This window comes from Crocodylus siamensis, chromosome 6 (genome assembly GCF_052110815.1).
Source record: "Crocodylus siamensis isolate JL-2025a chromosome 6, ASM5211081v1, whole genome shotgun sequence".
Classification (NCBI taxonomy): domain Eukaryota; kingdom Metazoa; phylum Chordata; order Crocodylia; family Crocodylidae; genus Crocodylus; species Crocodylus siamensis.
In genome coordinates, this window is record NC_143400.1 from 27,285,729 (window position 1) to 27,311,434 (window position 25,706).

Consider the following 25,706-nt stretch of genomic DNA (forward strand, 5'->3'; position numbering starts at 1 on the left):
CACTGTTATATGTGGCTGTTCCACCCCAGAGTTGGGCACATCTCAGACACCTGTATTCTGATTGGTTCCTTTATTGTGCTCCAAACAGGTCCAGACTCCCCCGCACTTGGGGCTGTACACTGCCATGAGGCATGTGACAAAGGAGGTGGGTGGGAGCAGGGGGTGGCCATCTTGTTGCCAGGACAACTGGGGATTGGATCAGTCCATGGAGGCCTGGACTGGTCTGTCCACCATGTTGGCTCTCTAGATGGATGGGGTCCGTCCTCCGTATTGTATCTGTAGATGGATGGGGTCCATCCGCCATGTTCGATGTGTAGATGGAAGGGGTCCATCCACCATGTAGGATCACTAGATGGTCTGGATGTTGGATCTGTAGATGGATGGTGTCTGTCCACCATGTTGGATCTTTATATGGACAGGGTCCATCCGCCATGTTGGATCTGTAGAAGAATGGGGTCTGTACACCATGTTGGATCTGTAGATGGACGGGGTCCATCCTCCATATTGTATCTGTAGATGGATGGGGTCCATCCGTCATTCTGGATCTATAGATGGACAGGGTCTGTCTCCCATGTTCGATGTATAGATGGATGGGGTCCATCTGTCATGCTGGATCTGTAGATGAATGGGGTCTGTACACCAAGTTGGATCCGTAGATGGATGGGGTCCGTCTGACATGTTGGCTCTCTAGATCAATGGGGTTCATCTGCCATGCTGGTTTTGTGGGTGGGGTGGACTGAACTCGGGCCATTCCCCATGTTGGCTCTGTAGATGGATGGAGTCTGTCTGCTATCTTAGTTTTGTGGGTGGGATGGGCTGTATAGGGTCTTCCTACTATATTGGCTCTGTAGATGAACGGGGCCTGTCTGCCATACTGGATGTGTAGGTAGATGGGATCCATCCACCATGTCAGCTCTAGATGGATGGGGTCCATCCTCTGCCTATACCTGTTCAGCCTCCCCAATGGTTGTCCAGCCATGACGCTGTTCTTCCTCTTGAGCCCATCATTCCCCAGGCTCAGGCCCACTCTGGTGGACCTTCTGGTGTGCCAAGAGGTTGGAGCTGCGACTGAACGCCCTTCCACAGAGCCCGCAGCTGTATGGCTTTTCCCCGGTGTGGACCCGCCGGTGCTTGCTGAGGTCTGAGCTGCTGGCAAAGCCCTTCCCACAGTCCAGGCAGGGGTAGGGCCTCTCCCCGGAGTGCACACGGCGGTGGGTGGCCAGGTAGGAGCTCCGCCCAAAGCTCTTCCCGCACTCGGGGCAGGCGTAGGGCTTTTCCCCGGTGTGGATGTGGCGGTGCTTGATGAGGGCTGAGCTGTCCACAAAGCCGGCCCCACAGTCCCCGCATTTGTAGGGGCGTTCCCCGGAGTGTGTCCGGAGGTGGCGGTCCAGGCGGCCACTGAGCCCAAAGCACTTCCCGCACTGTGGGCATGGGTATGGCTTCTCCCCGCTGTGCACAGCACGGTGGCGCTGGAGGTGGGCACTGAGCGCAAAGCCCCGGCCGCAGTCTGGGCAGGCGTATGGCCGCTCCTGGGTGTGAGTGACTTGGTGCCGGAGGAGGTGCGAGCTCACCCGGAAAGCTTTCCCGCACTGATGGCACCCGTAGGACTTCTGGGAAGTCTCTGGGCGCTTGTATCCTGGTGGTTTCTGCCCGCTGTGCAGGCGTTGATGCTGCTTGAGATTGGACTTCTGGTTGAAGGCCTTGTGGCAGTCTGGGCAGCGGTAGGGCCTGTCGCCCGTGTGCACCAGCTGGTGCTGGAGAAGCCGGGAGCTGAAGGCAAAGGCTTTCCCACAGTCCCCGCAGCGGTAGGGGCGTGCGCCAGTGTGGGTGTGTTGGTGCTGCGTGTGGCTGGCGCGCTGGCTGAACTGCTTGCCGCACAGGCCACGGGCATAGGGTTGCTCACCCGTGTGGGTCCGCTGGTGGCAGCTCAGTGTGGAGCTCTGGGAAAAGGCTTTGTTGCACTCAGGGCAGGTATAGGGGCGGCTGCTGGGGGTCTCCGTCGGGGTTGGGGTCTCATTCTCAGCACCTGTTGGGGGCGGGGGCGTAAAATGACATCAATGATAAGCATCCCCTCCCACCAGCATTGCACAGCCCCTGGGCTTCTAGAAAGCTGGTTGCTACTGTAATTACTCAAATCTAAGGCGATCCTGAATGCAAGATGCTCATCTTGAAAGCAAGCGGGCCTGGGGGCTGTGCACGAATAATTATTTCTGTATTTATCTGACTCTACGATGGCCTTGAATGCATGAGCAGCAACTCACATTTAGGGTAGTCTTAGATTCAAGAAAATACAGTCGTGAGTGGCTCTGCTGCAGGCCTGGAGGCTGTGTAATAATAATTACTACATTTACCTGAATCTAAGATGACCCTGAATGTAAGGGGAGCAGCTAGACTCCCCCAAACTCTTGGTAACCATGGAGACGGAGCCTAGTCTCCCCAAACCCTCCCATAATGTGCAGGACCTTCACCTACCACAGGAGGGATACAGTCCCACTAGGGGAAATGCCTCACTGGAGGTGGTGTTGGTGATGGGGGAGGCCTGGTGGGGGAGCTGCAGATTTGTGGTCACCAATCAGTCCAATTCACCATCCAGCGCAGGGTGGGTAAGAGAACCGGTAGGGTGGAAGTGCTGGACTCTAGGACAGCTGACTCCAGCGTGCTCAGGAGTGTAGTCAGGGATGCACTGCAGGATAGGAGCATTGGCGAGATGGGAGTGCAGGCAGGGTGGTCGTTCCTAGAGGACGTGATGCTCTGGGCGCAGAGGGAGATGATCCCAGTATGAGGGGAAAGGGGGAAAGAAGCCAAAACACGTGCTTGGCTAAACAGGGAAATCCAGGGGAGCCCAAGGGTAAAGAAGAAGGCATGCAGGCAGTGGAAGAAGGGGGAAGCTCCCAAGGAGGAGTATACCTACTTGGCCACACTTGCGGGAAGGCAATTAGAAAGGCCAAAGCAAGTATGGAGCTGAGGCTGGCAACACAAGTTAAAGACAGTAAAAAGTGTTTTTTTAGGTATGTAGGGAGTAAAACGAAGGCGTGGGACAGCACAGGACCCTACTGAACAAGGGGGAGCAATTAGTGACAGATGGGGGGACAAGGCTGAGCTCTTCAATGAGTTTTTTGCCCCAGTGTTCCTGACCACAGGTCATGACAAGTCTCCCAATGGGTCCTTAGATGGGCATCAGAGGGACACCAGCTCACCAACCATCGATGCTGACTTGGCGCAGAGTCACTTGGACGGACTGGATGCGTTCAAGTCGGCAGCCCGGATGAGCTGCATCAGAGGGCACTGCAGGAGTTGGCCATTGACATAGCAGAACCGCTGGCACGGCTATTCGAGCGCTTATGGCGCTCGGGTCAGGTCCCGGAGGACTGAAAAAGGGCCAGTGTGGTCCCTATTTTCAAGAAGGGGAGGAAGGAGGATCCGAGTAATTGTAGGCCAGTCAGTCTCACCTTCACCCTTGGAAAGGTCTTTGAAAAGATTATGAAGGACCTTATTTGTGGTAGTCCAGCGGGAAAAATAATGCAGCAGGGAAACCCGGATGGATTCATAGCAGGGAGATCTGCCTGGCCAATCTGGTTTTGTTTCATGACCGGGTCACAAAATGCTTAGACGCAGGAGTAGAGGTGGATGACGTTTTCTTGGACTTAGGAAGGCCTTTCTATACGGTGTCTCATCCCATTCTCCTAAATAAATGAAGGGGCTGTGACATAGATGTGTACACGGTGCGGTGGGTGGCAAATTGGCTTGTGGGGTCGCACCCAGAGAGTGGTGGTGGACGTGTCGGTATTGACCTGGAAGGACGTGGGCAGTGGGGTCCCGCAGGGCTCGGTCCTTGGACCGATACTTTTCAGTGTCTTAATCAGTAACTTGGATGTGGGGGTGAAGTGTCTCTGTCCAAGTTTGCTGACTATACTAAATTGTGCGGTGCAGCGCATGCTCTGGAGGGTAGGGAACGACTGCAGGCAGACCTGGACAGGTTGGATAAGTGGGCAGGACACAATAGGATGCAGTACAACAAGGACATGTGCAGGGTGCTGCACCTAGGGTGAAAAGATATCCAGTGCATCAACTGGCTGGGGAGTGACCCTCCCTGCAGCACAGCAGTGGAAGGGGATCTCGGAGTCATCATTGATCCAAGTTAAACAGGAGTCGTCAGTGTGACGAAGTCATCAGCAAAGCTAACGCCACTTTATCATGCAGATGCATGACACACAGATCCTAGGAGGTGATACTTCCCCTCTAGGCAGCATTGCTCAGACTGCGGTAGGAGCACTGTGGCTAGGTTTGGGCGCCGTACTTCAAGAAGGATGTGGATAGACTCGAGAGGGTCCAGAGGAGGCTGCTCGTATGGTCAGGGGCTTACAGGACAAGCCCTATGAGGAGAGACTAGGGCACTTGGACCTTTTCAGCCTCTGCAAGAAAAGGCTGAGGGGTTATCTTGTGGCCGCCTACACATTCATTAGGGGGCACAGCAAGGGATCGGAGATGCTCTGTTCACCAGGGCGCCTCTTGGGGTAACAAGGAGCAATGGTCACAAACTGACGGAGCAGATTTAGGCTGGACATCAGGAAACACTTACTCATGGTAAGGGTGGCCAAAATTTGGAACAGGCTTCCAAGGGAGGTGGTGCCTTCCCCTGCCTGGGGGGTCTTCAAGAGATGGCTGAATAGGCATCTGGCTGGGGTCGTCTCACTCCTTCCTGCCTGGGCCGGGGGGTCAGACTCGATGATCTGTTGAGGTCCCTTGCGACCCTGGCATCTATGAATCTGTGGCTCCAAAACCATGGAGACGGGGCTGAGACTCCCCAAATCCTCCCATAACCATAGACAAGGGCCCTGAATCCCCTTGTAACCGTAGAGACAGGGCATAGTTTCCTCCAATGCCTCCCCCCATCCCATCCCCGTGCTTGGTAACCATAGAAAGGTGTGTGGCATCCCTGCCCGCCCCATAACAATAGAAACCCTGCGTCTCCATGACACCCCCAAAACCAGTCCTGTGGGGTGACCCCAGATGCTCCTCACTGCCGCCCCCGCAAGTAACCACAGAGACAGGATCAGGTCCCAGGCCTGACTGTAACCATAGTCATGGGGGGGATTTCCCTCCCCTGTGACCCTTCTGCCACTACAGCAACAGAGGTTGGATCCGCCCCCCCCATAACCATAACAACAGGGTCCAGCATCCCCCCGCTCCAGCATAAGGGGGTCCCCATGCTTCCTCCTCCCGTAACCATAGTAACAGCACCTGGACACCTGGATTCTTTGGGTGGGGGCAGCAGGGGGTTTGGGAGTCCGGATGCCTGGGTCCTCTGGGGTGGGGGGGGTCCTCACCCGGGCCCTGGGGGGTCTCCTGCATGCTCCCCCCTTGCAGCCCTCACAGGCTGGGTCCGGGGGTCCCTCTCGGAGCCTGCTGCAAAGGATTCTGGGATGCGGAGGCTGATCATGTGCAAGGGAAGGGGGCTGGACTGCCGGGCTGCCGTGGGGGGGGGAGGATGTATATTCATGAGGGGGTGGAGCCGGAGGGGAGTCCATATTTCATGAGGGGGTGGGCTTCCCTCTGGGGCCTGAGATCAGGGGAGGGGAGGGGAGGGGGCTGGGAGCCTGGATCCCTGGGTTCTGGGGGTGGGGAAGGGACCAGGGGGATTAGGAGCCCAGACACCTGGGTTCTGTGTGCCTGGCTATTAATGCCCAAGAGACCAAACAGGCCCTGACCCCAGGTTGGCTGCAGAGATGGAGCTGAGCCTGGGGTAGGCACCAGGCACCAAGTGCAACAGAGTTGCGGCTGGCTCTGGGGTGAGAGTGCTATGGGCCAGGAGTAACGGATGGGTGCTGGGTGTAACAATGCAGCTGAGTCAGGGATAGGCACCAGGGACTGGGTGTAACAGGGCTGCAGTCAGCTCAGGGGTAGGTGCTAGCTGTAATGATGTGGCTGAGCCTGGGGTGGGCGTTGGTGGGCAGGAACGTAGACTGGGGAAGTAGCTGAGTCCTCTTATGGCAGCGACGTGTGTGTGTGTGTGTGTGTGTGTGTGTGTGTGTGTGTGTTTGGGAGGGTGTGCTGGTCGCCTGGGTTCTCAAGCTGTGAGGTGTCAGGAGGGGAAGTGGCACACAGGCCACATCACAACCCACTTCTGCCCCAAAGCTTCCTCCTTCCCACTGCCCACAAGAGGTGGGCGTGCATGCATGTGTGTGTGTCCCGGGCACCTGGGTTCCACGTGCAGGACTTGGGCTCCCTGTGCAGGAAATCACTACCTTGCACCTCGGGGCTGGGGGGCGTGCGGTGCTGGGAGCCTGGGCACCTGGGTCCTCTGGGCGGGCATGGGAGGCACTGTGACCCCTTGTCATCCCTAGGAGCTCTGCAGGCAGAGGTTCTGGCCCCAAGGACACCTGGGTCCCCCAGCAGCAAGGGGCCCCGGACACCTGGATCCTTTCTGCTTCCTGGCTGGGGATTTGCCTCAACTGGCTGAGCTGAGCAGGGGACACAGTGCTGGGAAGGAGCTCGTTCTCATTAGGCAAATGTGGCTCCGGCTATTAATGGTCCTGGGAGGAACCAGCATTTTAGGAAGTCCTAAAAAAGCCTGAGATGGCAAACAGCTCCTAATCCCAAATTGGTTGCAGAGATGCGACTGAGTCTGGTAGAGGTGTAGGGGATGGGTCTAACAGGTCTGTGGCTGGCTCTGGGATGGGTGCTGGGTGTAATGATGTGGCTAAGTCTGGGGTGGACACCAGTGCCTGGGTGTAACAGGACTGTGACTGGCTCTGGGGTGGGCACCAGGGGCTGGGTGAGATAGCACTGTAGCCAGCTCTAGGGTATGTAATAGGGCCCAGGTGTAACAGGGCTGCAGCTGGCTCTGGAGTGGGCACTGGGTATAATGATATGGCTAAACCTGGGGTGGGCACCAGGGGCTGCACATAACAGAGCAGCAGCTGGCTCTGGGATGGGTGCTGGATGTAACCATGCGGCTGAGTCTGGGTTGGGCAGTGGTGGTCAGGCATAGATTAGGGAAGTAGCTGAGTCCTCTTGTGGCAGTGACAGCTCTGTGTGTGTGTGGGAGGGGGGGGGCCCGGAGGCCTGGGTTGTATGTGTGGGTGGGTGTGGGTCGGTGGGGCCAGGGGGGTTGTTCAGGACACCTGGGTTCTGTGTGAAGTGTGTGCGCGCAAAGCTGGGGAGAGGGGGTGTGATGGGAGGTGCAAGAGCTGCAGGGAAATGAGGCCTCTGGGCTCTTAATCAGAAGACCCAGGCATCCGGGACGTGCGCGCGCACGCACACACACATGCTCCCCTCTTGTGGGCAGAGGGCAGGAAGAAGCCTTGAGCAGAAGTGGGTTGTGATATCCCCTGTGTGTGGCACCCACACTGGTAGCACTTCCCCTCCCAACACCCTGGGGAGCAATGCAACCACCTCTGGGGGCTGTATGCCCCAGTGTGTGTGTGTGTCTGTCCAAGATGCCTTGGTGCTGTGTGTGTATGTGTATCTGTCAGTCTGTCCTGGCTACCTGGGATGTGTGTGTTTCTGTGCATGTGTGCGTGCAGGTGTGTGTAGGTGGGGAAGGGGAAAGGGGGTTGTCCCAGACACCTGGGTTCTGTGTGTGTGTGTGTGTGTGTGTGCGCGCGTGTGTGCGCGCGCGCAAGCAAAGCCAAGGGCGTGGGTGGGGATGCAGGAGGTGTGACAGGAGGTGTGAGAGCTGTAGGGAAATACAATCTCTGGGCTCTTAATCACCAGAGCCAACTGTCCAGGGCGTGCGTGCATGCTCACACACACACATACACAACCCAGGTGTGTGTGTCTGTCCTGCTGTAGTGGTATGTGTCCCCCTCAATGTAGGATTGTCTGTGTCCTGTTGTGTCTGTGGGTCTCTCTTCCTGTAGTGGTGTTTGTGTGTCCTGCTGTGCCTGGGTGTGTATGTCTGGTGGTAGCTGTTTGTGTCTTGTTGTAGCTCTGTGTGCAACCATGTCCTGTTGTATTGGTGTGTGCGTCTCAGTTTAGGGGTCTGTGTCTGACTGTAGTGGTCTCTGTCTGCTTACACCTCTGTGTGTGTGTGTGTGTCTCAGTGTAGGCTTGTGCATCTGGCTGTAGTTGTGGGTGGGTGTTTGTGTCTCATTGTAGCTGTGTCCGCATTTCTCAGTGTAGCTGTGTCCGTCGTGTCCCAGTGTAGCTGCGTGTGTGTGTACCTGTGGATGTAGGTGTGTGTGTGTTTACCTGTGTAGGGGGCTATATGTGTGCATCCAACTGTATCTGTGTGTGCTTCCATGTAGCTCTGTGCATGTTCTGGACACCTGGGTTGTGTGAGTGCAGGGGTGTATGTCCAACTGCAGCTGCGTGTGTGTTCCAGACACCTGGGTTGTGTGTGCATGTATGTCCTGGATGCTTGGGTTCTGCCTCTGTGTGTCTGACTGTAGCTGTGTGTGCATGTATCCCAGATGCCTAGATACTGCGTGCGTGTGTGATGCATGTAAGTGCCCTGGATGCCTGGGTTGTGTGTGTCTGATATTAGCTGTGTGTGTATGTATCCCAGAGGCCTAGGTTCTGTATGTGCGCAATGTGTGTGTGTGTGTGTGTGTGTGTGTGTCCCCTGAAACCCTTTATCACCTCCGTGGTAACCCAATCTCCCCAACCCCCTCCAAAACCCAAAGCCGCCTCCCATCTGCTGTTACTTCCTCTTCTGCAGTCACCGGCTCCTGTAAGTCCAGCATCAAGCGCACCTGACCCCCAGCCATGGACCCCCTGGCCCTGCTCCTCTGCCTGGGTGCAGGTAGGCCTGGATACCTGGTTCTCTGGGAGGGGATTGGGGGCTGCAGGGTGAGTGCAGGGAGGGCTGGGAGCCCGGACCCCTGGGCTCTCTGGCACAGGAGCTGGACGGGGGGGCTGAGAGAAGGGGGAATTGGAAGAGGATGAGCTCTACTAGCTTTAAGGGCATTCTGGGAGGGAAGTGGGGCTGGTGGGAGGGAACAGGGGGGCCTGGGACCCTGGATACCTGGGTTCTCTGGGAGGGGCCTGTTGGCTAGGGGACGAGAGCAAGGGGTTCAGAACCTGGATGCCTGGGTCATCTGGGAGGGGAGCTGGGCTGGGGGCTGACAGCAGGGGGATTTAGTAGAGGACTAGCTCTACTAGCTCTAAGGGCTCTCTGGGGGGGCAATAGGAGAGCAGATGGGGCTGGGACCCCGGGACACCTGGGCTCTCTGGCTCTAAGTTCTCTGTTTGACCCCTGCAGCGCTGGCGTCCTGCCACGGGTTCAACGTGGATGTAGATAGTCCCATCACCTTCCAGGAGGCAGCTGCTGGGTTCGGGCAGAGCCTGGCAATGAGTGCACAGCCTAGGGGGTAAGGGTGGGGTTGATAGCCCAGGCGCCTGCATTCCCTGGGCGGGGAGTGGGGGCTGGGGCTGAGAGCGGGGGGCTGGGAGCCCGGACACCTGGGTTCTTTGAGGGAGGGAACAGGGGCTGTGGGCTTGGGGGTTCACCCCCCTGACCCCTCTGCTCTCCCCCTCCAGGCTGTTTGTGGGGGCCCCGCTCCACCGAGGGGGCATAAATGACACCGGCCGAGTCTACAAGTGTGACCCACAGGCCAAGGCTTGCCAGCAGATCCACATCCCGCGTAGGGCCCGGGCGCCTGGGTTCTCTGGGGTGTAGGGGGGTGGGAGCTGGGGGGGCTGGGAGCGTGGATGCCTGGGTCCTCTCCCCACTCAGTGGGGGCTGGGGAGTGTGGGGAGGGGGATTGTCTCACCCATGGTCTCTGTCCTCTTCCAGGACCCCCTGATGCTGTGGACATGTCTCTCGGGCTGTCTCTGGCAGCCACTGACTCCCAGGTCCTGGTGGGTACCAGGCACCCCTGTGAGCCCCGACTCCCCTCCCAGAGACCCCAGGGGTCTGGGCCCCTTGCTGTCACCCCACAACCCCTGTTTCCCCTCCAAATGAGCCCAGGCATTTGGGCTCCCAGCCCCCACTTCCTGTCTGATTAAGCCCAGGCATCTGGGCTCCCAGTCCCCCTGCTCTCACCTCCCAGCCCCCACTTCCCCCTCAGAGAAGTCAAGCATCCGGGTGCTCAGCCACACGCCGCCCTGATGATCCTGCAGAGGATGACCATTGCACTGTGTCACCCAAAATAGAGAAACCACAAATGTTGCTATGGGAACAGTGGGTGCGCGGTGTCGGGTATCGGAGGGAGGGCTGAAGGGTCCCCACGATGCAGTGGTGACAGCATTGTGGTGGCTATTCCTGCCTAGTGACATCACCATGAGGTGGGTGATGAGGTCATGTGCCCCCAAGTTGACAGCCGGGGATGCCTCCCTCAGTGGGGGACCCAGGGGTCTTTGATGTGGTGACAGCATCCATGGTAACCATGGAGGCATCGGGGAGAGGTTGCCTCACACCATCATCATGGTAACTGGGGGAGACCACCATGACAAGATGGCACCAGTGCCACCCCTCTCCCATCTCATGCCCCAGGTGTGTGGCCCCACTGTGCAGCAGGCATGTGGCGAGAACATGTATGTGCGCGGCTACTGCTTCCTGCTGGACCAGAACCTGCGCCTGACCCAGCGCTTCCCAGAGACCCTGCCCGGTGAGGGGGCGGGGCCAAGGGAGGGATGGGGAGGGGCCTCTGAGGCAGGGTGGGGCCAGGGCAGGGACATTCCCCCTGGAATAAGGAATGGACACATGGGTTAGGAGCTGGTCACTAGGTGTAGGGGTATGGAGTGGCCTCGAGAGAGGGGATGGATGGATGGGTGGGTGGATTCATTCATTGGATGAATGGATGGGTTCATTCATTCATTGGATGGTTGGATGGATTTGTTCATTGGAAGGATAGTTTCATTCATTTATAGGATGGATGGACAGACTGGTTCATTGGATGGATGCATGCATGGACTCATTGGTTGGATGGATTGATTGAGGGATGGATTCTTTCACTCGTTCATTCATTGGATAGATGGCTGAGTGGACTGGTTCATTGGATGGATGGGCAGATTAATTCATTCATTCGTTGAGTCATTGGATAGATGGGTTTATTGGATGGATGGAGGGATGGATGGATGGATTCACCCATGGATGGATTCATTCACTGGATGGATGGTATATGGACCTGTCATGAGTATTGTCCATGGGAGCAAATATGCAGCTGCTAACCTGGTATAACCCCCACAGGACCCCTCTTTCCAAGGGGCCCCCAGAAGAGGGTGGAGGTCTTGTCCCACACTTACCCCTGCTTCACCAGGCCTTGTCCTCTTCCCCCTCACATTGCCATTCCCAGAATGCCCCAGGCGCCAGACGGATATCCTCTTCCTCATTGATGGCTCAGGCAGTGTCACTGGAAGTGACTTCCAGAAGATGAAGGATTTTGTGGTCCAGGTCATAAGGCGTTTCCAGGGCACAGAGACCCAGGTGACTACCAGTGGGTGCTGGGGGAACATGGGGGAGCCGCTGGAGGGTACTGTTAAGGCCTGGTTCTCACCCTTCCCCCGCTTCTTTGGCCTCAGTTTGCCGTGATGCAGTTTTCCTCATACTTCAACACCGCCTTTGACTTCAAGGAGTTCAGGGAGTCATCAAAGTTTGAAATCGAAAAGCGGGTGCAAAGCATTACCCAAATGCGTTACACAACGTGGACTGCCAGTGCCATCCTCAGAGCAGTGTGGGTACCAGCCTGTCCATCTGTCCACCATATCTCTCCATCCCACCATCCATTCACTCCCCTATCCATCCCTCCAATGTACCCATCCATCCATCCGTCCTTTCCTCCATGTCCACCCTGCAGCTCACTTGAGCCCAGGGACAAGGCGAGTGACCCCGGGCTTCTGGACTCTCTGTAGGCAGGAGGTGTTTGTGTCCAAAAGTGGCATGCGGGCCGGGGCCACCAAGGTTCTCATCGTGATCACGGATGGGGAGAAGTATGGAGACACGCTGGAGTACAAGGATGTCATCCCCGAGGCTGAGAGAGCTGGAATCATCCGCTACGCTATTGGGGTGAGACCAGGCACCTTTCTGCTCGGCAAAAACATGTTTATCCAGGCGCTGAGCCCCACCATCCATTCACTGGATCCGTCCATCCATGTGTCTGTCTGTTCATCCATCCTGTCAATGTCCCTCTGGTCTTATGTTATATCCATCCATCCATCCATCCAATGAACCATTCCATCCATTTGTCTGTCTGTCCATCCTTCTGTCCATCCATCCATCCATCCAATGAACCATTCCATCCATCCGTTTGTCTGTCTGTCCATCCTTCCTTCCATCCATCCAATAAACCATTCCATCCATCCATCCTTCCATCCATCCATTCACTAAATCTGTCCATCTGTCCATCCATGTATCCATCAATCCACTGAATCCATCCATCCATCCATCCTATCCAAACTTGTACCCATTTTTCTGTCTCTCCATTCATCCCTTGTACTCATTCATCCAACTATCCCTCCATCCCATGCCCACCTGCTGTCTCTCCCTTCCTGTGCCTGGCTCACCATTCACTTCCCTCCCTCTTGGGTAGGTGGGGGATGCCTTCTTCAAAGTGAATGCTCAGCAGGAGCTGCAGGTGATTGCCTCCTCCCCTGCAAGTGACCACATCTTCCAGGTGGACAACTTTAATGCTCTGCAGGGCCTCCAAGAGCAGTTGAAGAACAAGATCTTTGCCATCGAAGGTATCTGGGGTGGGAGGTGGGGGTTGAGGAGAAGCAAGGTGGGATGGAGCAGGGCTAGAAGTCAGGGCAGGTGGGAGTGGAGGGGGTTGGTTGGGGGATGGGAGCTAGAGAGAGAAATGCTGAGACCACAATGTGCTATCTGTCTACTCAACTGCCAATTCCATCCATGCCCAGCATGCACATTCATCCATCCATCTCCATAACACCTATTCATCCATCCATCCATCCATCCATCTCCATAACACCTGTCCATCCATCCATCCATCCATCCTTTTCTCCTCTCTCTACACCACCCATATAACCCCATCCATCCATCTTTCTATGCAGCTAGCCCAGGGCAGTGACCTTTCCCCTCCAGAAGGCTGATGCCTCATGCCTTGTTCCACTTAGCCATTTCCCACTCATTCTGCCCCACAGCTGGCTGAAACATGGCTCCCAGGTGAACCCCAGGGGCAAATCCTGGGCCTGATTTGGGGGCTCCATCTGTCCATCTGTCTCTCCAGGCACCCAGTCCCACAGTGATAGCTCTTTCCAGCTGGAGATGTCCCAAGAAGGCTTCAGTGCTCTCCTGTCCCATGTGAGTGACACCCCCTGCCCCTACCCTGTCTTTACCCCACCTCTGCCAAGATCTGAGCACCCTGACATGTCTCTGATGCTAAGCAGGGTCCAGAGCATTCAGAGTCTGGAAGGGAGACCAATTTAGACCCTTCTGGGAGCTCAGGCTGTTGGCATTTAGGGGGTGACAGTCCCCATGTGCCCTGGTCTAGAGTGTTCATGTTCTGGGAGCTGTGGGTGCCTACGACTGGTCAGGTGGGTTTTTGCTCTACAAGCAGAGTAAGAATCCCACCTTCATCAATGTGTCCAGGACCAGCGGGGAGATGAATGATGCCTACCTTGGTAAGAGACCCCCCCACTCACCTGGCCTGGTCTCTTCGGCTACCTACCGCCCCACAAGTGGCTGGGTGAATGGGCTTTGTCTAGCTCCTGATAGCCCTCCCCTGAGGTGGCTGCATCTCTGGGGAATGGGGGCTTATAAGAACTGGTACCCAGACGTCTTCTCTGGTCTACCTTCATTTTATCAAGCTGCTAGAAGACCCCTGCTGCCCTTAGTCTTATTTTCTCTTCCTCACCTTTAGCTTCCCTTATTAATGCCCTACACCAGTGTGTCTCTTTTCTAACCCACCCATCCCTAGGCTATGCAGTCCAGCCAGTGACCTCCAGGGGGCGCCAGGGCTACGTGGTGGGGGCACCGCGGTACCAGCACGTGGGTAAGGTGGTGCTGTTCTACTGGGACCCCAAGGAATCAGCCTGGAAGGCCAAGAGTGAGGTGAAGGGAGACCAGGTAGGGGGGAACTGGCTGTGGGGATGCGTGTGCAAGCGTGTAGGTGCCCCATGTCTTTGTGTGTGTCGGGGCATGTGGAGATGTGTTCCTGAACATGTCTCTGGGCAAGCATGTGCCTCTTGATTTGCAGGTGGATATACAGTGCGTATGGATGTGTGCATGGGGGTTCATGTGTGTGCATGTTCGGGTGCCTGTGTGTGTATGGGTGTGGGTGCATGTGGATACATGTGTTTGGAGTTGGGTGTGTATTTGTGTGCTATTGTGTGACTCTACATGGTTGTGTGTGCAGGTCTGCATGTGTGTGCATTCGTGGGTGCATTTGGGTGTGTGAGTTGGGTGCATGTATGTGTGTATGCGTGCAGGGGTATGTGTACATGTGTGCATGCATGAGTAGATGCATGTGGGTCTATGTAGATATGTGTGTTTGGAGTCATACTTGTGTGTGCATGAGCACATGTGTGCCTCTGTGCAGGGGTGTGCATACATGTGCGTGTGCATGCATGAGTGGGTGCATATATGTGTGTATGTGTGTTTGTGGGTGTATATACATGCCTGTTAATCTATGTGTAATTGTGCATGTGTAGATGTGTGTATGCCTCTGTGTGTGTAAGTGTGTGTACGTGCATGCATTTGGGGGTGCATATGTGTGTGTACATGTGTGCCTGCTTGCTTGTGTGTATATGAACATGTGTGTGTGTACACAAGTTTGGGTGCATCTGTAGATGTGCGAGTGTGTGTGTAGCATGTGTGCATATGTGTGTATTTATGAGTGTGTTCAGGCATTCATGTGAATGTGTGTGTGGGTGCATGTGTACATGCAAGTGTGCAAGTGTGTGCATGTATGTACATGCTTGGGTATACGTTAACCTACCTGTGAAAACACGTGCATGTGTGTTCATGTTGAGTGCATGCTTATGTGTGCATGTGTGCGTCTATGTATGTGTGTGTCCGTGAATATGAGTGTGCATGTGTGGACCAACATGAGTGTGTGTCTGTGTGTGTGTGCATGAGAGGGTGCCGGGGTGCAAAGACAGGTGTGTGCAGGTGGTGCATGTGTATGTGCACACCTTGTGGACACATGTGACTGATCTGTGCACATGTGTGTCCAAATGCACACATGTGGGAATTGGACAGGGGGGCCTGGACTTGGCTATAGGCATGAGATGCAGCATGATGGGTGGCTCCACCCCCTCAGCTCCAGGGCTCTGTCCCCAGCCTTGAGAGTCCACCCACACAGCCCCAGGGCTCCGCCCCCTAGCTCCATGGCTCTGCTTTGTTGCCCCATGACTCCTCCCATCTGTTTCCTGGGCTCCTCCCCAAGGGGCAGGGCCTGTGTATTACTGGGGTCTCTGGGAAGGGCAATTGGGTAGGTGAGGGGGTCGGGTCTCACCCCCTGGCTGTGGGCTCTGCAGGTAATGGGGTCTCCTCTGCTTCCCCCCTCCCCCCCAGATTGGCTCATATTTTGGGGGCTCCCTCAGCACCATGGACGTGGATGGAGACAAAGACACCGACCTCATCCTCATTGGAGCCCCCATGTACTATGGGGGGGGAAGCGGAGGCCGCGTCTTCATGTGCCCTGTCCCAAAGCAGGTAGGATTTGGGGATGGGGGCAGGAAGTGGGTTGGAGGGTGGGAAAGGGTCCATGTTGTATGCCAGAAAAGATGGTAACCCCCTTTTGTGCTCTTCAGGAGGCAGGGGTTGGCCTATGGTTGTGGGGAGGGGTGTGTATCTGTGAGGAAATATGGTAGCTCCCTTCTGGCCCTGCAAGTTGGGGGCATGGGTGAGAGAGAAGGTATGCAGGGGGCATAGGAAGGTGCTTTTATACCTGATAAAATATGGTAGGTCCATCTCTGTCCCATGAGGGGATGCTGCAGGGAGGGGGAAAGTACATATTCTGCATGATAAAATATGGTAACTCCCTTTCTGCACTGTAGGCAGCACCAAGGGGTAAGGTAAGGTGCACATTATAGGTGGTAAAATGTAACTCCCCTTCTACCCTATAGGGGTAGCTGCAGGGAGGGGGAGGTGCATATTGTACACCAGAAGATACAGTAGCTCCCTTTCTGCCCTGAAGAGGCCCCCAAGGGGCAGGGGCAGGTTGCCCAAATCCCCAATAAAATGCAGTAGCTGCTCCCTGGCCCTGCAGGGTGGTGGGTGGGAGGTCAGCGTGTGCGGTAGGTGGGGCAATATGGTGCCACGCCTGGCACTTAAACACTCCCCCACAGGGGGCGCCGCTGCGGTGCAAGGGGGTGCTGCAGGGGCAGGGGAGCCAGCCCCTGGGGCACTTCGGGGCCAGCTTGGCGGTGCTGGGGGACGTGGACGGTGATGGCCATGCCGACCTGGCTGTGGGGGCCCCCCTGGAGGATGATGCCCGTGGGGCCCTCTACCTCTTCCGTGGGCAGCAGCACCGCCGCCTGCACAACCAACCCAGCCAGGTAGGCCCCCACCCCCAGTCTTGGCCCCGCTCCCAACTTCCCCTGTCCCTGTCCCTGTCCCCTGCTGCTCTGGCCCCATCCCCTGCTTCTATAGCCCTGCTGCCCACTTCCCTGACCCCGCCCCTGCTCTCTTGGGCCTGCCCCTACTTCCCTAGCCATGCCCTCTTCTTTCAGTGCCCTGCCCCTCACCCCAGATCTACCCCTTCTGCCTCTCTGGCCCTTTCTCCCCTGTCCTGCTCCCGCTTCCTTAGCCCTGCCCCCATGCCCCTGCCCCCTGCCCCTCCAGCCTGGCTCCTACCTCTAGCCCCACCCGCACTGCTACTAGCTCCACCCCTTTGTGCTCCTACTCCTTCCCTCTGTTAGCACCCCCCACCCCTCTAGCCCCACCCACTTCTTCTTGCTTCCACCTGTAACCTCTAGTCCTGCCCCTGGAGGTTTAGGCCCTGCCCCCACCTCTCATCCCATCCCACCCCTACAGCCATCGGTTTATCCTCTGTAGCTCTAGCCCTGTCCCCCACCTCTAGCCCTGCCCCATTCAGCCATAACCCCACCCCCTCTCCCTGTTGCCCTGGCCCCACCCCCGACAACTGTCCCCACCCCAGCGCATCTCAGGGACCCAGGTGTCCGGGGCACCATGGACACTGGGCCTGGCGTTGAGCGGGGGCATGGACCTGACGGGTGACAACCTGAAGGACATTGCTGTGGGTGCCCGCGGGCAGGTGCTGCTGCTGAGGTGAGCCTGGATGCTTGGGTCCCCTGTGCTATGGGCTATGTGTGTGTGTGCCTGGGATGCCTGAGTTCCCTGCGTGTGTGGCTGACCCCAGCTCTGCCCCTGCAGGTCACGCCCAGTGCTGCAGGCAATCGTGACTGTGACCTTTGCCCCGACCACGATCCCGACGACCGCCTTCAACTGCCAGGGCCGGGAGCAGCTGGACACCAAGGCTGCTACTGCCCAAGTCTGCTTCAGCCTCCGTCTGAACCCCAAGCAGCACTTCAATGGTCAGTTCTGCCCCTGGGACAGGCCCTGCCCACCAGGGAGAGGCCATACACCCAGTCCCCAGCCTGTCCACACACACACACACAGAACCCAGGCATCTGCCCCGCCCCACCCACCCCACCCAATACCTCCAGACTAGGCCTGGATTCAACCCCCTGGTTCTCTTCCAACCCCTGCCCCCGCACCCCCCCTCCCTCTTGTTCCCTGCTCTTCCTGACGCAGCCAGCTCTGAGGCATCCCCTCCAGGCTCCGGCCCAGTACAGTACACCTCTGGAATGGACAGTGGCCAAGGTAACATGTGCCTCCAGGGGCCTGGGGGCCACACTGTCAGACCTCTCCTGCCCCTACAGGCAGCCCCCTCTCGGGTACCTTCTCCTATGAGCTGGTGCTGGACCCTGGACGGGTGAAAGTCCGTGCCGCCTTCAATCCCCCACTGTCTGCCCAGTCCCAGATGGTGCACGTCAGCCTCCACCCTCAGTGCCAGAACTACAATGTCCAACTGCCTGTGAGTGCCCCTTCCCTTCCCCCTTCTCTCTTCAGACCCCCCATGGTACACTTATGCCTGTCTCCCACCCCCAGGTCTGCCCTGAAGACACCCTGTCACCCATCACCCTGCGTCTGACGTACAACCTGACTGGGAACCCCATCCCCAGCACCAATGGCCTCACCCCCATCCTGGCTGAGGACACAGAGCCGATGGTTATAGCCTCGGTGAGACCTCAGGGAAGGGGGTTGGTCTTACAGCAAGGGCCGATGGCATTGGCGCCGGTTGTAGTGGTCAGGCTGTTGCTGTGTGCCTAGGTATCCAGTTCTGGTGATTGCCACTGTGTGATTGCCACAGTGTTGCTACTGACAGTGACACTGGGGGTATTGGTACTGGTTATACAGTCTGGGCTGTTGTTGTGTGTCTAGGTTTCCAGTAGGGCTGACGTTGTGCAGTTGTCACGGTATTGGTACAGGAGGTAACATTGAAGCCGCTGACATTGGGTGTAGCAGACGGGATGTTCCTTTGTGTCAGGTTGACCTATCCTAGTGGTTGACATGCAGTTGTCACAGTGTTGCTACAGGCCATGACACTGAGGGCATTGGTGTTGATAGTACCAGTACAGCTGTTGCCATGTATCGAGGTGCTCAGTCCTGGCAGTAGACACTGGGCGGCTGTCATAGGGTTGCTATCAGATGTGATGGTGATGGCTGCATGTACAGGTGTTTGGCTGTAGTGGCTGACTTTGAAGGGTCAGACACCAGGGGGTGATGCTGACAGCATTGGTGCTGGTCGTAGTGGATGGACTATTGCTGCATGACAAGGAGCCCAGTCCTGGTGGCTGACACTATGAGGTTGTCATGGTGTTACTACAGGCAGCAACGATGATGGCATTCTTTGTGGGTACAAATGTTATATTGTAGTGGCTGCTATTGGAAGCTGGGACATGGTGTTGCAACAGGCAGTGATGGTGACAGTTTTGGTGCCAGCTGTAGTGATCACAATGTTGCTGCATATCGAGGTGTCCAGTCCTGGTGGCTCACATTTGTGTGGTGCTCACGGTGTAGTTACAGACAGCACCAGTGACAGCATTGTCACCAGGTGTAGCAGTCAGGCTGTTGCTGTGCATACAGGCATTCAGTTGTAGTAGCTGCCATTGGAAGGTTATGGGCAGAAACACGGATGGCTTTGGCATCAGTTGTAGCGGCCAGGCTGTTGTAGCCTATATGGGCAGGCTGGTCATGGTGCTGACGTGGAAGGGTAGGGACCAGCATTGCACCAGGCAGTAGTGGTGACAGTATAGTGCTTGGACTGTTGCTGGGTGTTCAGGTTTTCACTAGATTGAGTTGATACAGATGGTGATGATGACAGCATTGGCTCAGGTTGTAGTAATCAAGCTGTTGTTCTGGGCATGGGTGTTGTGTTATAGTTCACATAGGAAGGTGAGGGATGGTGTTGCTACAGGCGGAGACATAGATGGTATTGGCTGTGTGTCTCAGCATCTGGCTCCCATGGCTGACATCAAGAGGTGGGAGATGGTATAGCTAGAGCCAGCGACGGCAGCAGCATTGGTACAACCTGAGCTAGTCAGGCTGTGATTAAGCAGACAGGTGTTGGGTGCTGGTGGTTGACATGGAAGGTGCTGCTACAGGCAGCAAGGTTGACTGCATGGCTGCCTGGGGTAGCCGTCAGGCAGTGGCTGCTTGTACAGCTATCTCATCTCAGTGGGTGGTGTGGCAACCAGGGAAACAGTGTTGCTACAGGAAGTGATGCTGATAATGTGGGCCCGGGTTCTAGCAGACGGGTCATCCCTGTGTTTGTAGGACTCTGATTGTGACTGAAGTGGGGACTGAGGTGGCTACAGGTGGTGATGGTAACAGGGTGGTTGGGGGGTGTAGCCATGGCAGTGTGAGTGGGTGTTGGGGGTGGGCAATGCAGTGGGGAGTGCCAGGTTGTTACAGGTGGTAGCTGACAGAGCCCCCCCCCATGGCCCCGCCCCCCTCTCTGATTGCCCCCAGCTCCCATTTGATAAGAACTGCGGTAGTGACGAGGTTTGTGAGGACAACCTACAAATCGCCTTCAATTTCTCAGGGTGAGTCCGTCCCTGTCACCCCCAGCCCCCATCATCCTCAGGCCCAGGACTGGCTCCTGCCTGGGGTGTGTGGTCCTGGCCTATAGGGGGGCACTGTTGTGGGAAGCTCACAACCTTCCTTAGGGCAGTGTTGGGGGAAGCTCACAGTACCCCCTAGGGCACTGCTGGGGAAAGATCACAACCCCCTCCAGGGCACTGCTTATGGGGGAAGGTCACAACCCCCCCTAGGAAACTGTTGGAGGAAGCTCACTACCACCCTGTGGGCACTGCTGGTGAGGAAAGTTCACAATCCATCCCCAGGCCACTGCTGGTAGAACATCACAGCTCTCCAGGGCACTGCTAGTGGGGGAAGCTCACAACCCTCCCAGGGCACAGCCAACAGAAACCCACAATCGCCCCTAGGACAATGCCAGGGAACCTCGTAACTCTCCCTAGGGTACTATTGTAGGAAGCTGACAACCCCTCTCCTTCCCCACCACAGCCTGAGCACCCTGGTGGTGGGCGACACCCAAGACCTCCAGGTCACGATCCATGTTCAGAATCTCGGTGAGGACTCTTACGGTGCCACCCTGCGACTCCTCCACCCAACGGTGCTGTCCTACCGCAAGGTCCAGGTGCTCCAGGTACCATGGGGGGGTGTCCATAGGGGGCACTGAGTGGGCCAGCTGGGGTGTGGGGCAGAAGGATGTGTGTTATATGCAGGAACGTACAATAACCCGCTTCTGCCCTGTGGAGGGTGATGGGATCCCAGATAGTATGCTTACATGTATTGGGAGGAAAAGATCTTCTACACCAGGGGTCAGCAACCCTTGGCAAGCATGCTGAGCATGGCACGCAAGGCCACTGCCAGCCCAGGCTAAGCAGCTGCTTCCAGCCATGGAGCCCAGGCTGCTCCCAGAAGGCAGCTGGGAGGCTGCAAGCCCTGGTGCAAGCAGTCTGGGCTCTGTGGGCCAGCTGCGGCTGGGAGGCTGCAAACAGGTGCTCTGGGCTCCAGCATGTCAGCACTCAGGCACCTTCCAAGGTAGACATTGTGGGTTTTTTGGCACTTTGGCCAAAACATGTTGCCTACCCCTGTTCTACACCTACAAATACACTAGTGCCCATTGGGCAGGGGCCGCGTATGGCCAGCAGTGGGAAGAGGTGCATGCTGTATGCAGAAAAGTACGGTAATCCCCTTCTGCCCTGTGGAGGGCAGTGGAGGCCCAGCAGGGGGCAGCATGCATGTGTGTCTTCTATGTCTACAAATATGGTAGTACCCATTGGGCAGGGCCAAAGGTGGGGGAAAGTGCATATTGTATGTAGGGAAATATGAGGGAGAGGTGGAGCAGGGTGGGGAGTACACATCTTCAGGAAAATACGGTAGCCCCTTCTGGCCAACAAGGGGCACTGCAGGGCAGAGGGGGGCAGGGGGCTGGGAAGTGATGGGGCTATCTCTGGCCCCGCCCCTCACCCCCAAGCCCAACCCCCAGGCCAGCAGGGAGGGCATGGCCGTGCGCTGCAGCTCACCATTGGGGGCCCGGGAGGAGCTTCAGCAGAACACGAGCTGCATTGTGGGCCCACCTATCTTCCACACCGGCGCCCAGGTAGGCCACACCTCCCTCTCCCTGGGCCTAGCTCCCCCCTCCTCCTCCCAAGCCCCGCCCCCTGAATGGCTCACACTGCCACTCCCTCCCAGGTCACCTTCGCCACCACTTTGGATGTGCCCGCCACGGCTGAGCTGGGTGACCGCCTGCAGCTCTTGGCCGCCGCCCGCAGGTGGATCCTGGACCTAGGGGGCAGTGGGAGGGGTCTCTATCCAGGGGCAGGGCCTAGCACGGTAGGCTCCGCCTCTGACCCCACCCTCTCGGTTCCCAGTGACAACCGTGGTCCTGGAAATGAGAGCAAGAGCCAGAGCATGGAGCTGCCAGTCAAGTACGCCATCCACATCATTGTCACCGGGTAGGTGGGGCCAAGGGACAAGGGGTGGTAAGGAGGGGAGCCCCTCCCCCTGAAGCCAAGGCCTTGCCCCCTGGCAGGCTTCCGCTCCTGCCCCCCCACCCTGGATTTGTCTGCTGCCTCACTAGTGCCCCCTGCAAGGCCAGAGGGAGCTACCATATTTTCTCACATATAACATACACCTATTACACAAGCTGGGCCCACTCTCTGTCCCCTAGTATCCCCTGCAAAGCCAGAGGGAGCTACCCTATTTCCTCATGTATAACATGCACTTTTCACACTCGCTGGTTCCACCACTGCTCCATGGTGCCCCCAGCAGGGCCAGAGGGAGCTACCGTATTTCCTCATGTGTAACATGCACCTTTTACCCTTGCTGGGCCTGCCCTCTACATGGCCAGAGAGAGCTACCATATTTACTCATGTATAGCATGCACCCTTTTCCCCAGACAGTGCCCCCTGGTGGGCCCACCCCCTGCCACCTTTTGCCCCCTGCAAGACCAGAGGGAGCTGTCATATTTCATCATGTATACACTCATCTGTTATACCCTCTGACATCGCAGCCAATCACCTGGTCTGTCCCATCCTGTCCTGCCCCTTATTGCCACCTGCAAGGCCATATGAAGCTACCGTATTTCCTCATGTATACATTCACCTGTTATACCCTTTGGGCTGCCCTGTTGCCCCCTAGTACCCCTTGCAAGGCCAGAGGGAGCTACCATGTTTCCTCATGTGTAACATGCCCTTTTCCAATCTGCAGCACTCCTGCTGAGCCCACCCTTTGCTCCCTAGTCCCTACTGCAAAGCAAGATGGAATATTTTGTAGTCTATACCATGCACCATCTCCCCAAAACGGTGCCACCATCCTGGCCCTGGCCCCATGACACCTTCTGGACCCACTCACTGCCCCCTAGTGCCCCCTAAGACCAAAGGGGATTCCCATATTTTCTTGTGTATGACACATACCTGGTTTGTGCCCCCCATTATCCCCTGCTGGGCCTCTGCCCCCTGATGGCCCCCATCACCCCCTGTCATATTCTGACCTTCCAGTGGAGAGGACTCCACCCAGTACATGAACTTCTCCAGCAAGGAGGAGGAGGCCACCAGGACTGTGATCCACCGATACAAGGTGAGCCTGGATGCCTGGGTTCTTCAGGAGGAGAGTGGGGGCTGCGGGGGGGAGAGCAGGGGGACTGGGAACCTGGATGCTTGGGATGTGGGGGGTGACAGCAGGGGGGCTAGGACCCAGACACCTGGGTTTCCCCACTGTGACTCTCCTCCTCTCCCTCCCCCAGATCCAGAACCTCCGCCTGCGCAGCCCCCCCTTATGGGTGACCTTCAAGTTCCCCGTGGCTGTGAATGGGGTCCCCATGTGGGTCACCGCCCCCAAGGTACCACTCACCCTTTCCCACCCCCTGCCCTCAGGTCCAACCCAGATCTGGGCCTCTGGAGGTGACCAATCCCAGCTCCCTCCCCACCCTCTGAGTGCAGCCAGGATGTGGCCAGCTCTGGGGTGGAGCCAGCAGGGAATGACCCAGGGGAATGAGGCACCAGGTGGTGCCCCCTGTAGGAGGAAGTCCAATGCTGTGTCCCCCACTTCCTCTCCCCCCACTCCCCAGCTGGCCAACTGCTACAAGCTGCCTGAGACACCTGGGATCAAGGAGGTGAGAGAGGAGATGAAAAAGAGCCCCCTGCTGGTGAGTGTTGGCCACTGCAGGCTCCATTTCGGAGAACCCAGGCATCTGGGCCCCCCCCTTACGCTATCCCATGATGCCCCAGGGCTGCGCTGTAGCCACCTGCCAACGGGTGCAGTGCAATGTCTCAGCCGTGCACATGGAGCAGCCCCTGGAGTTCGTCCTGACCGGGAACATCTCCTTCGGTTGGTTCTCCCAGGTACGTGGCCCCCACCCCCATCCCCTGGCCTCTCCTTCCCCTCTCTGGGAACCGGACTCCTGGGGTCCCTAGTGCGCCACCCCAGAGGTAGGTGCAGATCCAGTTCTTGTTTTACCAGCCCTGACTGAGCCCTGAGACCTCCCAGCCAATCATGGCTCAAGATTCCTGATAACTCCCAGCCAATTACAGCACAGGAGCCCTGACACATCCCAGCTATTCATGAGCTAGGATTCCTGGTGCATCCCAGCCTATCACAAGCCAGGCCTCCTGATAAGATCCCAGCCAATCGCAGCACAACACCCCAAGACATCGCAGCCAGTCACCTGGTCTGTCCCATCCAATCACAACCCCTGATCCACCTCATCCAGTCATGACCCTTGACCTCAGTCCCAATCATCAGCAATGACCCCTGGCCCATCCCAGCCAATCACAACACAGGATTCCTGGCCTATCCCAGCCAATGGCAACCTGTGACGCCTGCCATACCTCAGCCAATCACCACCCAGCCCCATCCCACATCCCAGCCAGTAAAAGCCCCTGACTCCAACCCATGCCTTGCAATGGTGACCCAGGGCACCGAACAAATGCCGGCCAATCACTGTCCTGGGACCCCCTCACTCCTCTCCCCTGGTGGGGGCAGGTTCTGGCTCCAAGAGGCCCCATGCAAATGAGGGGTACAGGCCCAGCCCCCAGCAGCAGCAGGGAGCAGGGCTGAGGCTAACACATGCATTTGGCAGACGGGGCGGGACAAGGTGACGCTGGTGAGCACGGCCGAGGTGGGTGCAGACCCGGGGCGCTTCCACCAGCAGGGGACAGTGCAGCACCAGGTAGGGGTCCCAGGTGCCTTAGTTCTCTGGGGGGTGGGGGAGAGGAGGGGGGGAGCAGGGGATTCTGGTTGCCCAGGCACCTGGGTTCTTTGGGAAAGAGGGGTGGGGGCAGGGGGGGTTGGGTCCCTGATCCTGCCCACCCTGGTCCCCCAGGTGCAGACGGTGCTGGAGCGTGTCCACATCTACAACTATGTGCCCATCATTGTGGGCAGCTCCATTGGGGGCCTGCTCCTACTGGCTCTCATCACTGCTGCCCTCTACAAGGTGAGGGCAGGAGGCGGGGCTATGCCAGTGGGGTGGAGCTATCATGGGGGGGCAGTGTTGGAGGCATGGGTCATATTAGGGGTAAGATGAGGGGGTGGGGCCTTGTGGAGATAGGAGCACAGCTGAATTTTCCCCTGGAGGTGGAGCCTAAGTTGTAGTTGGGGGCAGAGCCTAAGTGGATGGGTAGAACTCAAGGGGAGTGGAGCCTACTGGAAGGGGCAGAGATTTGGTAGGGGGCAGGTCTGGGATTAAGGGGGGAGAGGCTGGGCCCTGGTGGGCGGGGCTCTTCCAGGGGCGGGGCTTGCTGGAGTAGGGCTGGTCTTGGGGGTGGAGCTTTAAGGAGAAGGGGGCTTTCTATGGGGGGTGGAGCTTAGGGAGAAGGGGCATGCCTTGTTTGTGGGAGGGCTGAGCTACAGGAGTGTAGGCTCTTGGAGCGTGAGGGGGAGGTGGACACCGCTAGGAGGTGGGGCCTAGCTGGGGGATGGAGCCTCTTGGGCCCCTCTAGGGGGCAGGGCCTAGTTGGGGGCAGGGCTATGGGGTTATCTCACACTTCCCCTGTCCCCTTCCCCCCCAGTTTGGCTTCTTCCACCGTCAATACAAGGAGATGATGGAGACAGCCAAGGAGGGTGAAGGCCCCGCCCCCACCCCTGGTCCCACCCCCAGTGCCCCCCAACAGTAAGCCTGAGCCCCACCTTGGATACCTGTGTTCTGTATGTTCAGGTGCGTGTGTGTCTCTCTCCCTTCCCTCCCCCCACCCCCCATCTCCCTCTGCCTCAGTGAGGGCACCCAGGTGTCCCCACCCTCCCAGGCCTTCAT

At 57.4% G+C, this 25,706-nt stretch overlaps 2 protein-coding genes across 8 annotated transcripts; one reads left to right on the forward strand and one right to left on the reverse strand.

Annotated features, from left to right (window-relative positions):
- Positions 1-53: 53 nt before the first annotated feature.
- On the reverse strand, positions 54-5,423 carry LOC149861949 (uncharacterized). Of its 6 annotated transcripts, none has more exons than XM_090054685.1 (3): positions 5,328-5,423; positions 4,580-4,766; positions 54-2,026 (listed from the first exon to the last, which is right to left on the reverse strand). In XM_090054685.1, the coding sequence occupies exons 2-3, from the start codon at positions 4,581-4,583 to the stop codon at positions 1,005-1,007; spliced, it is 1,026 nt and encodes a 341-aa protein (XP_089910811.1). In that variant the 5' UTR covers positions 4,584-4,766; positions 5,328-5,423; the 3' UTR covers positions 54-1,004. The 6 variants fall into 6 exon arrangements, 5 of the variants coding, with proteins under 5 accessions (XP_089910811.1, XP_089910808.1, XP_089910810.1 ...); XM_090054682.1 differs by having other exon boundaries at positions 5,242-5,389; XM_090054684.1 differs by having other exon boundaries at positions 5,250-5,381.
- A 225-nt stretch (positions 5,424-5,648) lies between these two features.
- On the forward strand, positions 5,649-25,657 carry LOC149861950 (integrin alpha-X-like). Of its 2 annotated transcripts, none has more exons than XM_090054593.1 (31): positions 5,649-5,789; positions 8,663-8,746; positions 9,206-9,314; positions 9,484-9,587; positions 9,740-9,804; positions 10,439-10,553; positions 11,241-11,371; positions 11,467-11,618; positions 11,797-11,950; positions 12,474-12,624; positions 13,128-13,201; positions 13,392-13,521; positions 13,818-13,966; positions 15,416-15,556; positions 16,192-16,401; positions 17,004-17,134; positions 17,240-17,400; positions 17,749-17,903; positions 17,978-18,109; positions 19,901-19,974; positions 20,456-20,597; positions 21,444-21,557; positions 21,650-21,729; positions 21,829-21,912; positions 22,957-23,035; positions 23,202-23,297; positions 23,526-23,603; positions 23,686-23,799; positions 24,537-24,626; positions 24,780-24,890; positions 25,465-25,657. In XM_090054593.1, exons 2-31 carry the CDS (start codon positions 8,710-8,712, stop codon positions 25,567-25,569), a joined length of 3,468 nt encoding a protein of 1,155 aa, XP_089910719.1. In that variant the 5' UTR covers positions 5,649-5,789; positions 8,663-8,709; the 3' UTR covers positions 25,570-25,657. The 2 variants fall into 2 exon arrangements, with proteins under 2 accessions (XP_089910719.1, XP_089910720.1); XM_090054594.1 differs by having other exon boundaries at positions 5,661-5,743.
- The last annotated feature ends 49 nt before the right edge of the window (positions 25,658-25,706 follow it).

Excerpts from the sequence above, each read along its gene's own strand:
- LOC149861949 (XM_090054681.1), bottom strand. The coding sequence starts at position 5,195 with ATGCTGGAGCGGGGGGATGCTGGACCCTGTTGTTATGGTTATGGGGGG. Across the intron at positions 2,027-4,579 it reads TTTGGCCACCCTTACCATGA|GTGCTGAGAATGAGACCCCA; the intron begins GTAAGTGTTTCC and ends CGCCCCCAACAG.
- LOC149861950 (XM_090054593.1), top strand. The coding sequence starts at position 8,710 with ATGGACCCCCTGGCCCTGCTCCTCTGCCTGGGTGCAG. Across the intron at positions 11,619-11,796 it reads AGTGCCATCCTCAGAGCAGT|GCAGGAGGTGTTTGTGTCCA; the intron begins GTGGGTACCAGC and ends GACTCTCTGTAG. Across the intron at positions 16,402-17,003 it reads TGCACAACCAACCCAGCCAG|CGCATCTCAGGGACCCAGGT; the intron begins GTAGGCCCCCAC and ends TCCCCACCCCAG.